Genomic DNA, 16,804 nt, shown 5'->3' on the forward strand with positions numbered 1-16,804 from the left:
CTGCAATTTTAGGAAATGGCAATACATTTTTTTCCAACACTAACGATGAAGATAGCATTAACATATATCAGTATTGATCCCTCAAAATACAAATGCGTGATCAGACGTAAGTCTACCTATTGGCATCATCAGATGCAACTCAACTTGGAAAAGAATATGGGAATTCAGTAGCAACAACTGTACTAAGATGTGGCTATTAACTTAGACATATATCTATTAACTAGACTTGTCTATGCAGTAAATGCCTAAACAAAGTGAAAATATATAGTACAAAAATTACATGGCAATCAGCCTTTTTTTACATGGTAAAAGTAATCATTTTCACTATCAGCTTGAAAGCCCTTGGAACATTTCTACTTTCTAACAATCACAGTGATCTAAACTGATCACTCTCTAAAAATTTAAGAGGATGCTGAGCTAACCAGCTGTCAGCTCCCTGGTTGAGCATCATCAGGTACTTGTCGCACAAACTGTCCTTTCACACGGGGACGCTGCTCAGCCAGCTTCCTTCTGCTTTCATAGCGCACCTGTCAAAGAAAGTCCGGTATTGATTAAAGTAAACCAGAGTTTACAAGGAAATCCACCAGACACATGTTGAGTAATTACTACCCTTAACAACACCGATGCTGTCACAGCATCACCAAACAAGATAGTTAGCAGTGAGATCAAATAAAAAGGTCAAGAGAATTAGGTTTATTATGCTTTTTCTAATTATTTGTTTATGCAATGCAATGATATCATACTGTGTTCAGGTAAAATAATAATCCAGCGTATGAAAACTAACAAACCTTCTTCTCAAAGCATCTCTCCTTCCTCTTCAGTCTAAATTTTGTTAGAGCCGCTTCTCTTTGCATGGACCGACTTGAATCACTCTCATGAACTTGGGCTCCCTCTTCACTAGCAGCATCGGATGTGGCATCGACAACTGAGATAGAATTAATCAGGCCAATGGCACCAGAACCTATGCTCAGATGGTGGCTTGTATAACCATTATAGCAACCACTGTTAGGACTCTGATCATTGGCAAAAGAAAAATGTCCTCTATCCTCAAAAGTTTTATGCTTCTGGCCTTGTTTATTATCAGTTTGCTCCATGGTACAGCTGATCCTTTGATCAAGAAGGTCACGAAAACTCTGAGAATTTGTGGGCTGATGGTCTGCTTGATGATTCAAATAAGCGAAAGACTGTTTGTGGCTAGCTGCACTGGGACTCGGCAAAGGTGACAGGCCAGATTGTGCAGAATACATTTGAGGCATCACAGCACCAAATCCGTTGATCACATTTTCAAATCCTACACCTCTAGCTGGAATTGGTTGAGAATTTTCCCTTAGCTGAGGGTAGCAAAATGGAGTTTCAGGTAGTCCAGTCCGGGTCCCAGTCACAGAAGCATATTTCTGTGAGCTTATTCTTGAACCACGTGCATCGGAAGTATACTCAGGGGTATGATTAGATTGTTGTTTCTCCGAATTGGTCCCAAGGTCTTTCTGTTGATTACATGTGCTTCGAGATGTGGAGTTTCTGCGCTGCAATGGCTTGTTGACATACCTGCATGAGTTTATATCCACTAGACTGTCAACTGCATCAACATGAACAACAAAAGTAATACCACCTCCGTCCCACAATAAGAGTCCTGTTTTGCCATTTCCGTCTGCCCTGAATACGAGTCTTATTTCACTTTTACCATAAATGGTAAGTTGGCCCCACATTCCACCAACTTATTCCACTCTTATTTTATTACTCCATAAAACTAATATATATAGTGGGACTCATATTCCACAAACTTATTCAACCTACTTTTCTTTACATTTCTTAGAGCTCATGCCCGAACCAAATAGGACTCCTATTGTGGGACAGAGGTAGTAGTATTGATTATTATTTACATAAGACTGGGGAAAAAATGAGGGCTTCATTTAAATTATGGAAATATTCGATGAGATGATACTGGTGGAGGGATCATATTCGATAAGATGATACCATACTTGCATATAAAAGACGGAGATTGATGAACTATTTACTTTCCAGTCAAAACTCACCGAGAAAATGCTGATGCATCCGAATGGTTTATCCTGCGGGTTTCATCGTTTACTTGATTCACCGAGCCACTAGGATGAGATCTTCTCAGAGACAGATCCAACAGGGGCAAAATATCAAACTTGTTTGTGCTGGTATTTGAGGTGGGACTGGCCAAAGTTCCTTTACAACAGTTACTAAAAGCTCCAATTAAGTCAATAGCCTCTCTGACATGATTATTCTCGGAACCCTGACCAGTGACATTAACTTGTTCCAAAGAAGGGTTCTTGTCCTGTCCTTGTGTGTTTCCATAGTTAACATCCATGCTAGCCACAATCTGCAACCCTAATTTCAAAAAAGACATAAGATGCAAATTGTTAAGCATTTACATATCCATGGAGCTGAAAGGGTAGATGGTAGATACAATCATACAAGATGCAAATTGTTAAGCATTTACCTATTCATGGAGCTGAAAGGGTAGATGGTAGATACAATCATACAAGAAAGGAATAGAGACCATTACCTCCAGCCTCATTATCATGCGCTCTCGTTCTTCTGCTTTCTTCTTGACGTTCTTTGAGCACATAAGTATTTACGTTGTCTGAAAGACATTTGTTGGTTTTTGGCTGTAAGAGAGAATGTACATGCTCAACATCTGGTCCATCAGTTTCCAGCTCCGGCTTCGTGCATGAACTCTGCAGGTATAATCCACAACTTCTGTTTAATCTCAAACTCACACGATGCTTTGGAGTTGTGTTCATTCAATTAGGCATTGAAAATGTAAAAGTTGATGCTTCTATCAGCTGTACCGTCATGTGGATTAGTGGATGAGGCGAGGTTTCTTAGAGTATCGAGTATCCAGAGATGCATCAACTCCTAGAAAAAAAGAGAACGTGTATAGAATTGAAAATACCTGAGCATCAGTTCCTTTCTCGATGCACTCCCTATTTCTCTGAACACATGCCATATAACCACTTGAATGATTACTAGTAGCATTGTTCTCAGCCGTGGCTTCAATTTTCTGTTGACTTGAATGATTACTAGTACCATTGTTCTCAGCTGTAGCTTCAATCTTCTGTTGCGCCACGCTCTCATCTGGAGGTCCAAGGCCAGCACCACTTGATTGCTTCATGATAAAAAAAATTAAAGAAAATAGAGTGATAAGATTCATTGGTCTTCATGAAACTTTGTTCGTAAAAGAAAAGAACTTGCAAAAAAAGAAAAGAAAGAGAAAATTGTTAAAGAAAAATAGAATTGTGCTTACAACTTGTTTCCTCCACACATGCTGCCACAAGTTCCTGAGCTCATTTTTCCTGATAGGCTTTACAAGAAAATCAGCTGCACCTCTCAACATGCATTTGTAAACTATACTGACAGAGTCATATGAAGACATCACTGCATTTTCAAGGAAATGTGATTGAATATACCATAATCAAAACATACTGGAAGAAATATTTGAAGAGCCAAACAAGGTGCATATTTGAACGCACTTATCACTGGAATATTTTTACAAATATCATGCTCCATAATTAATGTGAGAAGGGCATATCCAGAGATTGATGGCAATTCAACTTCTGTCAGAATAAGATCAATGTTCTCAGCTTTAGCTTTCAATACCTCCCATGCTTTCAAACCATCAGAAACTGCCGCAACTGCTTCAAAAGAAGAAGATTTATTTAGTTGCGAACCACTATGCAACAACATCAATCACAAGCAGAAGATTTGCTAACTTGCCCATATAGCGACATAAGAAATACCTACACGTACCATCTCCCTCAACCAAACACACAGGTTCTAATGACCAATTTTACATCATCTAATTATTACTAAAGCCTCTGCCAATTCAAATTCAACTATCCAGGATTTTAGTTGAAATTATCTGAACCACTTAGTCAATTATTGAGCTGGTGAGAGATGCAGCGAATAGGACCAAAATTTCCCCATCACTATAGTATAATTATGGTGTTATTCACATCTTTTATGCAGATATTGACTGATCAGAAAATAGCAGGTATAGAGCCTATTCTTTAACCGGTGATTGACCATCAAAATGAACACTTTGGAGGCAGAAAGATGACTATATAATTCATATCCTCTTTCTTAATGGAAATCAAGTGGTGTCTATCAAATCTATTATTCTGGCCTCGATCCTAGCTCAGAAGACCACACCAGCTGCTTAAAAAGAATGTATCTCAAGATTGAAGACCATGTTAGGTTCGATAAATCAGTTACCTCACCAGCTCAACCTGGTTGCTGCAAGTTAGAGATTATCCTCTTTGCCCCATATAAAGCTCCTTAAATGCTAGCAGAATTTGAAAGCATATAAACATATCCTGCGAATATGTTTCTAGTTTCAATTGTTCTTGTGAACCCAAGAAACAACAGGCTTCATGGTGCCGACATATAGCCACATAATTTACTCGTGGAATCATATGAAAAGATCAAGGTAGCAATGATCATAAACAGGCTTTCATGGAAGCTATATTGTGTGTCCATACCAATTAAATTCATCCAAAATTAATTTAGCTGATCAACCTCAAACATCTAACAATCTAGCATCAAATATCCTCACAACCTAACCATACCCCTAACACGCTGCGTCACTTATATCCAAGGTATCAAAGTCTCAAATTAATTAAGCTAAAAATTAGGCAATACCCAAAAAAAAGGAAAAAATGACCCAAAAACAAACCTTTGTAGCTGCATTTCCTGAGAAGTGCAGCAATAATCTGCCTAGTGGAATCATCAGCTTCGACCAATAATACTCTCACGGTTAATTTAGGCAGAAACCTCTCCCACCTAACCAGAGATGAACTGCCAGCTGCCACCTCCGCCGCAGCGAGGTTTTCGCCGGCGACAGGCATATTATTCTGTTGCGTGTCGTTTTCAGGTACGGCCGCCATCGCTTTGGCAAAACTTCTCCGAATTGTTTGAAGATTGGTGGCGCTTTGAGAGGAGAAGCATGTGAACAAGTAGCAACAACTGTAGCGGTTGGAGAATTAGCAGTTGTCCACCATTTTTTTCAACCCAAAATATCTCAATTTGGATGGCCTTTTTTTCTCAATATTTTCATCTTCAGAAGGCCTTTTACTGTGCGCTTTAACCGAAAATTGTTTGATGGCTCAGATTTTTTTTGATAATTGTGATGTTAACGTTTTTGCAGACTCACCCCTCAAGAAATTAAAACTGTGCTCTTTGCACCTAAATTTGACAAGCTGTGATGATTAATAACCAAATTATGGTGACATTAATTACACCATCAACTCATGCATAAAATAAAGGGGCACCCTCCGGATAGTCTAAATGTTCTCTAGAGTCAGAGTCGGAAAATGGTATGATTGCCCCTCTAAACGTAAAGTATTTTTGATATATGAGTATGTTATATACTCCTTAGACCGTCCCAGCATAAATGAAACATTTCTATTTTGATACATAAATTTAGGTAATGGTGTGCTCAATTAATTAAATTATTAACTGTTACGTAAAAGAAAGAGATAATAAAGTAAGAAAGAGAAAGAGGTAACCTAATAATCAAATTATTTGTCTTTTACCCAAGAGGTCTATGAATCAAAACATAGATTAATACTCCCTCCGTCCGCAATTAGGAGTCCCGATTGACCTTTTTTTCCGTCCGTCATTAGGAGTCATGGTTCACTTTTACCATAAATGGTAGGTTGACCTCATTTTCCACTAATTCATTCTCTTCACGTTTTATTATAAAATTAATATATAAAAATGGGTCACACATTCAACTATATTTTTCCACCCATTTTCCTCCGTACTTCTTAAAACACATGCCGAACTCAAATGGGATTCCTAATGACGGACGGAGAGAGTAGGTGACTTTTCACTCCAAACTTGCAGTAAATACATCACCAACACCGATATAAAATGCAATTGTTATCCGAAAAATAAAATGTTCCAAAACACCATATTCATACGCCAAATTGGCGACAAAAATCGTTAAAAACCCACCACTGCCACATGAACGCACCCAACACTTTACGTCATTCTTACATCTTGTGTTACTCCATCTCCTTCATTATTAGATTCTGAATCAATTACCAATCAAGACAACCTACTATAAATATGTTTATAATTTGGCGTAATATTCACATATCATTGATATCTATCTTTATAAAGTTTGATATATAAATATCTATGTTTAATAAGAAGTTTTCACTGCTTGAATGTCCTAAAAGGGACTTCAATTATAATACTCATATTCATGAAACAAAAGGAACTCAACCTGCTAACACTTGATTTGAGACATTTCATACGGAGTCCAATTTTGTGGTGGAAAATGCAATATACAAAAGTGTAGGCGTGGGCAAATGTGGGGAGGGGTAAAAGTGGCTGAAAATAAAAAATATCTATAATACTCAAACGAGTGGCCAAAAAATGCCTAGACTACACCCACATCAAAAAGTAATGCCCCATTGCCGCCCGCACGGGCTTAACTCAGTTGGTTCATGGGTGGTAGATTGTCCCTAAGCAAACAGGATCGAATGCTGGCAGCCGCAGTGTGGGAGTTTCACCACTGTGATGGCTCCTTGTGTGCTGGTTACCAGTGTAAGTTCCTTCCACCTAATGGGCCGCTGAGGTACCGTGTTTGAACCCCTCCATAGCGATGTCGGGCCGGGTTATGGGGGCGCCTGGGGTGAGCGAATCACCTTTTTGTCCCTAAGTAATGCCCCATTGCCTTTATTTTATTTGATAATAAGATATTTTAGACCAATGGACTAAAATAATATCCTATCCAATTACCAGCATTTTCCTACTTTTTAGTCTTCATTGTGGGCCCAAATAGAAGATATTTTGTGTCGGATGGATAAGACCTCGACACGTGGTTACAAATATCAGGTTTTAAATTTGTGGCAGCCAACAAGTCTTAAACTGCTCCCTCCACCTTGTTTAGACTAATTGTGGCATTTCTTTTCTAACAGGTCATTTAAAAAATTTTATGTTAAGTTATTTAAATAAATTAATAATAAAATAGAAAATGAAAAAGATATAAAGATGAAAAGAGAATAAAAGAAGATAAAGTAAAGTAAAGTAAGTGAGAACAAGTGTGTTGATTTTTATTAAAAATGGAAGTGACTTCACTACTATGAAACGTACCACAAAATGACTCCACTATTATAAAACGGAATGAGTACTATTTTTCACTTAAATGAACTACTTTATTAGTCCCTAACGTTTGGGCTTGTGATACCATAGACTCGTAACAATAAAAATAGCTTAGAAGGACTCTAACATTTAATATAATCATGAATGCAGTGTTTTTAGCCACTTTTCTGATGAAAATGTCTAAATGGCTCGAAGGGCATTTTTGGCAATCCCTAAATTTGCTGATATATGAATTTTGTCGCATTTCTGTTTCTTATTTCCCAATAAGTTCTAGTACTCATACGTAATTAAAGTTTTGTCTCATATCCCTCTATTTTTAGTTAGTGGTAACAATATGGAATACTACTTACTAGTTATATTATGTAGGGAATTCATTGAGAAACCAACAAAAATATGGAAAGTAAACTTATTTATGCAATAAAATCTGAATTAATAATGTACGAAATTAAAAAAGCTTCACATTTAATTAAATGATAGTACAATAATTATTTTTTTTAAAACACTGTCATTTAAAATAATATTTTATTATATCATCGACCTAATTTGTTACTCTAAGTCTAACTCTAAGATCAGGATATATATTTTTATAATAAATAAAATTGATCCTTAAATCAAGGTAAACAAACAAAGAAAAATTAGAAGAAATATAAACACATAAAAATACTAGCAAATGAGTTTTACAAGGAAGAAAGTATCTCATTTTATTATTTTCATAGTAATTAATACAAATAATAGTAAATATGAAATTACTAAATATATAAGTTACTCTTTTTATCACCATTTGATTTTATGATAACATTAATAGATTTTTACATATAATAATATCAAAACAGCAGTGTGTCTGGTCTTTAAATTTGGACGGACCAATAGAATTTAAAAAATAGTGAACTAGCTAAATGGTACATGATCTTTCACTTTTGCACGCAAATGGTACGTGATCTTTATTTTATATCGTTTTTGGTACCCCGTGACAAAAATAACCCTAGGTACCAAACATGTGACTTTTTGTTATAAAGGATGTTTTTGAAATTTTCAATTAAATAGTATCAAACATTTTTTTCTTCCTTTTTTATTTCTTTTTTCAATTAAAGGCCAACCCCCTTCAAGAAACTTCCTGCCATGTTATAAATTTCTATACTTAATAACCAAATTTACAAGTGCCAAAAATCTCTGTCATTATTAAAATATAGAGTGAACTACATAAATGGTACCTGATCTTTCACTTTCACAAGCAAATGGTACATGATCTTTATTTTATATCGTTTTTGGTACCCAGTGACAAAAATAACCTTTGGTGCCAAACATGTGATTTTTTTGTTATGGAGGATATTTTTGGAAATTTCCATTAAATAGTACTACCTCCGTCCCCCAAATATTGTCCCACTTTGACCCGGCACGGGTTTTAAAAAATGTAATGGAAAGTGAGTTGAAAAAGTTAGTGGATTGTGAGTCCTACTTTTATATATTAGTTTTACAATAAAATGTGTTTAGGAATGAGTTAGTGGAATATGAGATCCACTGCCAAAAATGGTAAAAAGTGAAATGGGACAAACTTTGGGGGACAGACGGAAATGGAAAAATGGGACAAACTTTCAGGGACGGAGGTAGTACCAAACATGTGATTTTTTGTTCTTCTCTTCTTTCTTTTTCTTCGTTTTCTTCTTTGTTTTTAGTATTTTATCTTCCATTCTTTTTTCTTTTTCTCCTTAGTTTATGTTTCCTCTTTTTCTTTTCTCTTATTTTACTTCTTTCTTTTTAGTGTTTTATGCATACATCTAATTGCATTCATAATATAAATCAAGAACAAAACACCTAATTAAATTAATTATTTTAAATAATTAAATCAAATAAATATTTTTTATTAAATTATTGTATACTCATTTTAGGGTTGAAACACCTAACTAAAAATATTAAACTCTTAATATCATTATGAATACAATTCACAATTTTAAATTTTTATTAAAACTATATAGATTAGTTATTAATTTAATTTAAAATAATAATAATAATAATAATAATAATAATAATAATTATTATTATTATTATTATTATATATTGTGTGATTCATAATTTAAATAATTATACTATAATTATATATTAATTACAACTAGTTTTTAGTATTATAACAATAATATTATTACAATAATTAAATATAATTATAACTATAATTATAATTAAGTATATTTGAATGATATTAAAAAATAAATAAATTATTAATTTATAACATCAAAATAATAATATTAATATTGATTAATAATAATAGTATAAAGAGTGAGAAGAATGAGAGAAGATATTATAATATCACTTTTGGTACTTAGTTTTATGCCCAAAATAACCTCAATGACACATATAGAAAAATGTATTTGTTTAGAGGACATTTTTGGGTGAAAATTATAGGTACAAAAAATGTGATTTATATGTATCAAAAACGATATAAAATAAAGAATATGTACCATTTATGTAGTTCACTCTAAAATATAAATCGAATAATACTGACAAGATGGTTTTAAAGATTATATCTTTAAAATTTTTAAATATAGCTAACTTTAAAATTACAAATTTACAATATGCTACTATACTATATTGTATAAATACAGTAGACATGTATGATTTATGAACGAGAACAAAATGTTGACGAAATATGTAGTCGCGTATTTAATGGAAAATGAAGAAAGAAAAAATGTTTTGCAACTTCAAATAACACGAAGTTACTAATACACCCTTGGAAGATTTATATGGCTGGTAATTTGGTTAAAGAATTGGAAGGCAGATTGGTCCAACACGGATAGTATCTCTTGGATATTATCATTGGGCTTATTAGTCTAACTTTCCGATTGGGGACACCCACTATATATGTACAACTATTATAAAGAAAAACAAAAAAGGCAAGCTTCCATAATTAAATTTGCAGAAATTAGAAAAATAAATAAAATTACGCGTGACATGCGGCCATATATATCAGACTAAAACAATAAGTACTTTATCTTCACTAAAAGTATCAAATTTAGAAATATAAATAAATTTACGCGTGACTTGCTCCCGATACATGAAAACAATATTTATCTTCACAAATAATAACCCGTGGAAGCATAACAAAGAAAGAGACGTTTTAGTTGATAAAATAATTCCCAATCATCCAATAAATTGGGGATATGAGCCACATTTAATAGATTGAAAATTGTTATTGTTTTTCATTAAAAAAAAGAAAGAAATACTAGCAAAGAGGGATGGAGGCGCACTTTTCTTGATTTAATTTGTTTGTAAAATTGTGGTACATAGAAATCTAGGGCGTGGAATTGAAATTGAAACCTTCAAATTCATATCAAAAGTTTTGTATTATAAAAGTATTTGAATTTAAAATTAAATTATTATTCTCAAATCAATAAATCTGAATTTTATATCTAAAATAGACTATTGGAATATTAAATACTAAGCACTCGTTTTAATTTGAATTTCAACCTCAATTCCATAATTTGAATTAGACAATTAAAATTTTAGATAGTTATAAATTAGTTACCTTCATTGTATGTATTCATAGTGCACATACACTGCACCGTATGTATGCACTACACACATTGAAGACAATCACATATGTGTGTGCAATGTGTATTATTTGTGTGTAGTATGTGCGCACAAATTCTTCCAATTTAATTTCATATCAATCATTCATTAATCAAACATAAGATTTGGGATTGAATTGAAAATTTTTCCACTTCAATTTCACTGCATTCTAATTTCACTGCATTCTAATTTCACTTCAATTCTAATTCCGTATATCAAACGAATACAAATGGATTTTGAATACCAGTTATATCATAAACGAATACTCCAAAATTATGTTTATAGATTTATCATTAAAGTTTAATTTATTGTGGGATGACTTAAAATGGCCGGAATGCGATCAATACTAGTGGTATATAAGCTCGAAATATTTAATGTATATCTATATATTAGTCCCTCAGTCCCTGAAAATTTGTCACAATTTTCCATTTCCGTATGTCCCACAAATTTTATCACATTTCACCTTTTTATCATTTTTCATAATGGACATCACATTCCACTAACTAATTCTCACTCATATTTTATTATAAAACAGATACTTTAAAAGTAGGACTCATTACCTACTAACTTTTTCAACTCATTTTTCATTATATTTCTTGTCTGATCAAACTATGACAAAATTTAAGGGACGGAAGGAAACATTTTTACACACACCCGCTATTCGACATATAAAGTCATACAAATCTCCAAAATTCCAAAAACAGCTAATTCTTCCGATTTTAAAACTCTCATTTCTTTCCAAGTAAATAATATCTTAAAAAACTAGTAGTACAAAATTTTATAGTAATTCAGTGGTATTTATATATATTTTTTTCAAATGAGTTGAAAGACCATGCATTTTGTGAATTTTTATCCTCCTATCCCCAACTAAAAAGCAAAAAAGCACTACCTTTGGATGTTTTAAGTATAAAGTGGAGTGTATTCTATTGTTGATTTCGACAAGGATTGTAGATTCTAGAGCATTGGCCGTGTTTTCACGATGAAACAGTCATGAGCACTAGTTAAATTTCAAAATAACAATAATTTGAATCTAGTATTATGATAAAACAGATGATATTATGGCAACGACCAACATACTAAAAGGTGATTAACCTATTTGCTATCATTTTACATTGAAGCCACAAATTATCTTATTAGGGCCTTAGGGGAGTTCATTTAAAAACAATTCAGATTGTATAAGTTGTAGAATTCCTTTTAAGCCTCGATCTAATTAAATAGTACTATCAAACATGTAAAATTAAATTTCAATTTTTGTTTTTATTACAAGGGCCTAAAAATGTGAAAGACATAAACGCGTGTTTTATGTTATTAATTTGAAATACTAGTATATAGTTGTACTTAGAAAAGAATGAGTTTTGATTTGCATACATGTTGGCAACATGCATTACACATTCATAGAGACAGTGACACCTCAACACGCAATTGCTTAAATTTTGCCTAACTTAAGGAATGCTTATACCAAATAAGAAGCATATAAACTGGCACTATATTCCATTAAAATACTATTACATGGGAAATTAATAAAACATCATTTTTGCTAATAGTGGCGAGGTCAGTTTTTTATATTCCATGTAATTGTTAGTAATAATAGTCTAAATACAAATTTCATAAATATACTATTGGTTTGATTTCTGAAGCATCGAAAGCATTTTGCCACAAATTTTGAGATACCCTTTTCCTCTTTATGCCTAACACCCTGCTTTCTTGGATTGGATTGGATTGGATTGCTTCTATTCAGAGAGATAGGAATATGGTGACCATTGAATTTCTTGATATTATCTGGTTGCTGGTTTGTAAGAGGAAATAATTTAATTTTTGCTCACATGTTCAATTTTTAAGGACCACCACGCCTAATTAAAATGCTCATTATTGTCCTCGAAATTTTTTATCTTATAGTATCTTGAAAAAAAAAGGGAAACTAGTGGGATGGATGCATGCAAAAAATGTTGATTTAGTTTCTGTGTGTGACTTGTTTCAAGTCTTTTAAGCTTCCATTTTCCTGATGAGTTTTTGAAGTGTGAAGTGTGAAAGGTGTGTCCCAATGTGAGGAGCCAGAATTAGTGTAAAGCAATAGAAAAAGAGTTATATAGTATAAAAATGTACGATCTTGATCAAATTGTGTTGCATTGATGAGTTATTGAAAATTTTAAGTGACTCTGTTTACGAAGAAACATGGGGTGGTTGAAGCAGAGGTGGATACGTAGGAGCTCACTTTTAGGTAGCATAGATTTTGTATCATCCGTTTGAGGAAGATCGAGGAGAAAGAACCGTACGAAAGGCATCGCATCAAAAGGCTGAATATTCAGAGTTCAATCTATCATATACTTTTAGATTTGCAAGCTTGTCTTAGTCCAGATGCTTTTGGCTATATACTGTTTACTTTCTTTCTCCACGCATTCAACAAGTAGACTTACTTTCTTTCACATTTGTTGCAAGAATGAAGCTTAGTTTTCATCAATCTATACACTATCAACAATTAATGTAGTAGGTAAAATAATCATGAACCGGAAACATAAAAAATCTTGTGGTTATCGATTTACAGTTTCTTCTACAATCACCATGTGAATGTGACCAAAGATTTATCAGCTGCAATTATCTATTTCATCTCTATCGACAATGATCTTAGCTTCCAACTTTGATGATTGATGGAGGAATCTTGGAGCCTTCAGTTTTAATTCAGGTCATGAATCTTGTTTAGCCGGCGCCTCCTCTTTCTTCTTCTTCTTCTTCTTCTTGGTTGAAAACGTGGCAACAGATACACTTAACAGCTTGTTGATAGACATCCCCTCACCTAAAGTCTTCCTCTTCTCTTCATACCTATGCTTGATGCGACCATCAAGCTTATAACCAAGAAACGCAGGAAACGACAGCAACTCCCCAACTTCGCGACCCATTTCCTCAGTCAAGTAATCCAACTTCTCCTCCAACGACTCGTGGTTATACTGCAACACCTGCGGATGTTTCTTGCTCATATCCAAGATGTCCTCACAAGTCAATCCGTAGTTCAAGAACACCCCGATCACCTCTTGCAAATTCTTGCAGCTGCACCTCGTCACAGCTCCCATCGCCATAGCCAACTCCTTTGTTCTGTTCCTGTACCCGATCTTCACCATGAACACCAATTTATTGGCTAGATTCTCTTCAAAAGACAAGCTCAGAAACAGAGGCGCTTTCATCAAGAACTTGTACAAATCCTACGAACTCAATCCACACTGCTTGAGAAAATCAATCCTCGGCTGTAACTTCCTCTTCCTGCTCGCGCTGAACAAACCCGGGTAAACAAGAACAATCTTGAAAATCTCCTCATAGCTCAACTCAGCGTAGGATTTCAAGAACTGGACATGGTCTTTTAAATGGTCCACCGTGTAAGCCAACACAAAGGGGAACTTGCGCAAGACCGTGCTGGTGGCAGCCTCATCTCCGCCACTCAACTCGAGGATGAACCCAACTCTTGGGATCAACTGAGCATCCAAATCATAGTTGAGAATAGCAGGTCTACGAAGGACCAACTCGGGACCCCCAAAACGCTGCAGAAAGGCGAGCATTCTCTCAAATTCCTGCAATGATCTAAGGCACAATGCTTTGGTCAAATTGACATTGTTAAGCACGCGAGCAAGCTTTTCGTTTGGAATACCAAACTCAAGCAGCAATTGCACTTTCCTCTCGAATCCCACCATAAATCGAGGGTCCGTTGCATTAAAGAGGCGTTCGACCTGGGCTGGCTCGATTTTCCCCTTCATTTCTAAATCACCATTAATAACAAACAAGCTCAAAACTCCATTGATTTCTTCAGCTGTTAATAAATCCGGTCTTTTCGAAATTAATCTAGAAAGAGTAGCACCATATAATCCAGCAGACTGCAAAAAATGAATTCTACTACGAATAGATTCAAAAGGAGTTAATCTCAGAGCTGCATTGGCATCTATAATTGCGTTCGTTTCTTTCTCATTAAATCCCATTTCTTGAAGCAACGAAAACAGCATTATACCTGATAAAACAATATTAGGATAGAAGGAATAAGAATCTTTAGCGACCCATCATTTAACCTGATTTCAATTTAAGGAAAAAAACGACGGAGTTGGAGTACAAACTCAAATAACACAATCATTCTCTTTTCTACTTCGATTCGAAAGCGCCAGGCATAAACAAAATAGTAAATGTGTATATAATATTACCGGAGTCGGAGAACGTGGGAGTAGAGTGATTGGCATTAATGGCGAGAGCGCCGCAGCGGCAGCTGAGAAAAAGGCGATTGTTTGCGAATTTGTGACGGGTAAAAGAACTAGAAGGCGGAAAAAGGGAGAAAGCGGAAGCTGGGAAGTAAAGCGAAGGCGTTTGGAGGGGATAATTGGGGGGTAGGGTGAAGGGATTTGCAGCCATGGATGAGAAAGAGGAGTAAGGCCATCCACAACGCTGTCTCTATACCGTCTCTTAAACCGTCTCTTAACTACTATTTGAGCACTATTTGAGGGCCCCACTGTCCTTTTTTACTCCATCTCTTAACTAAGAGACGGAGGCTGCAACGCTCCGTCTCTTAACCGTCTCTATACCGTCTCTTAATTACTATTCATTCAATTTAATTTATAATTTTTTTTAAAACCCAATTCAATTTAAACAAACACACTTTATTAAAATTAAAACAATATTACAACTTAACATTAAAAAAGCGAAGACATAATTAAAATTCTAAAAAAATAAAAATGACATAATTTAATATTCTCCGCCAAAGTTTTCCCAAATGTGCTCAATTAGATCCTCTTGGAGTTGGGTGTGGGCGCTAGAGTCGCGTGTCCTTGCCCGAATAGCCAACCGTTCTTGTATAGATGGATGCGCTCCACTTCGCGGCGGACTACTTGCAGTTGAGCTTCCGGGGGATTCGGGGTCGAACCAATTTCCGGCATCGGGTCCTTCGTCTCGGACAATCATGTTGTGCAAGATTATGCACGTATACATGATGTCGACCATGCTCTCCATGAACCACGAACGAGCCGGGGCTTTGATGATGTTGAAGCGCGCTTGGAGAACCCCGAACGCCCTCTCCACATCCTTGCGCGCAGCAATGTTAAAAAAAAAAATGAATTATTGCGTCATCAGTGACGACGCCCACTCGCTGGCCAGCGAGTGGGCGTCACGCACGCATGGGGACGTGCCACGTGTCTCGGGCGCGTGGCGAGACAGCTCGTCTCGTGTCTCTCCGAGACGAGCTACGCGACGAGCCGGTCGCGAGCTGGAGACAAGATGGCCGCTGCAATGCGTCTCGCGGGGGTCTCGTCTCTCCGAGACGAGACGCGAGCCCGGCGCGAGACGCGTTGTGGATGGTCTAATCCTTTGAGAGAGTGATGGATAGGCTAGTCTGTGCATTCGCGCCGGTTCATTTCTGCACACATTAAACCGGCCGAGTTTTCATTTCAACGGCCAGCTTTTATTTTAGTTATCTCTTTAACCATAAAATTTTAAGAACTCCTACTTATCCAGGGGCGGAGCTAGGAATTTGTAGAGAGGGGGGCAAATTTTTATACGAAGGAATTTTAAGTATTTTTTAGGAGGGGCATTTAGTAAGAGATTGAATGAAATAAAATTTATAATAGGTAATATATATACATGTGTTGGAAAATGAGGAGGGGCAAATGCCCCACCTAGGCATAATGTAGATTCGCCCCTGTACTTATCTAATCAGTTTCGCGATCATAAGAGCATCCACAACGGTGGCGTCCGTCGCCACGGCGGTCCGCGCCGCTGGCACGGACGCCACCCGCCGCCGCTGCGCTCGCGCCGCTGGCATCGAGCAGCGCCGTGCCAGCGAGCAGCTGACGTGGCGCGCCCTCATTCGTCAACGGCATAGCCGTTGTGTTTATATTATTATTTTTTAAAAAAAAATCAGTTTTTAATTAAAAAACTGATAAAAAATAAAAAAAATTCACTTCCCAAAAAAATTATATCCGTTTATAACCGTTTTTTCCCACTTTTTAATTTTTTTTTAATTTTTTTTACCCCAAAAATACACACTTTCATCTATAAATACCCTCAATTTCACTCCCAAAAATTCACATCAAACTACACAATTCTCATCATCATTCTCTCATCTCCATTCTCATCTTCAATC

At 35.6% G+C, this 16,804-nt stretch overlaps 1 protein-coding gene and 1 pseudogene across 3 annotated transcripts; both read right to left on the reverse strand.

Moving 5' to 3' along the window:
• Positions 1-242: 242 nt before the first annotated feature.
• LOC121794634 (two-component response regulator-like APRR5) lies at positions 243-5,108 on the reverse strand. 3 transcript variants are annotated; one of them, XM_042192888.1, is made up of 9 exons: positions 4,703-4,808; positions 4,243-4,343; positions 3,501-3,662; positions 3,275-3,405; positions 2,924-3,136; positions 2,534-2,705; positions 2,034-2,355; positions 789-1,569; positions 243-527 (listed from the first exon to the last, which is right to left on the reverse strand). In XM_042192888.1, the coding sequence occupies exons 3-9, from the start codon at positions 3,535-3,537 to the stop codon at positions 429-431; spliced, it is 1,755 nt and encodes a 584-aa protein (XP_042048822.1). In that variant the 5' UTR covers positions 3,538-3,662; positions 4,243-4,343; positions 4,703-4,808; the 3' UTR covers positions 243-428. The 3 variants fall into 3 exon arrangements, with proteins under 3 accessions (XP_042048822.1, XP_042048820.1, XP_042048821.1); XM_042192886.1 differs by lacking the exon at positions 4,243-4,343 and having other exon boundaries at positions 4,703-5,108; XM_042192887.1 differs by lacking the exon at positions 4,243-4,343 and having other exon boundaries at positions 789-1,545; positions 4,703-5,105.
• A 7,998-nt stretch (positions 5,109-13,106) lies between these two features.
• LOC121797268 lies at positions 13,107-15,095 on the reverse strand (annotated as a pseudogene).
• Positions 15,096-16,804: the final 1,709 nt, after the last annotated feature.

This window comes from Salvia splendens, chromosome 3, assembly GCF_004379255.2.
Source record: "Salvia splendens isolate huo1 chromosome 3, SspV2, whole genome shotgun sequence".
In the NCBI taxonomy this organism is placed as follows: Eukaryota; Viridiplantae; Streptophyta; class Magnoliopsida; order Lamiales; family Lamiaceae; genus Salvia; species Salvia splendens.

What these genes read in the sequence shown, in the direction of transcription:
- LOC121794634 (XM_042192886.1), bottom strand. Translation starts at nt 4,913, where the DNA reads ATGGCGGCCGTACCTGAAAACGACACGCAACAGAATAATATGCCTGTC. An exon ending in CAGGAAATGCAGCTACAAAG is followed by an intron (nt 3,663 to 4,702) that starts GTTTGTTTTTGG and finishes CTTTTGAAGCAG; the next exon opens with TTGCGGCAGTTTCTGATGGT. An exon ending in ATGTGTGGAGGAAACAAGTT is followed by an intron (nt 3,137 to 3,274) that starts GTAAGCACAATT and finishes TTTATCATGAAG; the next exon opens with CAATCAAGTGGTGCTGGCCT.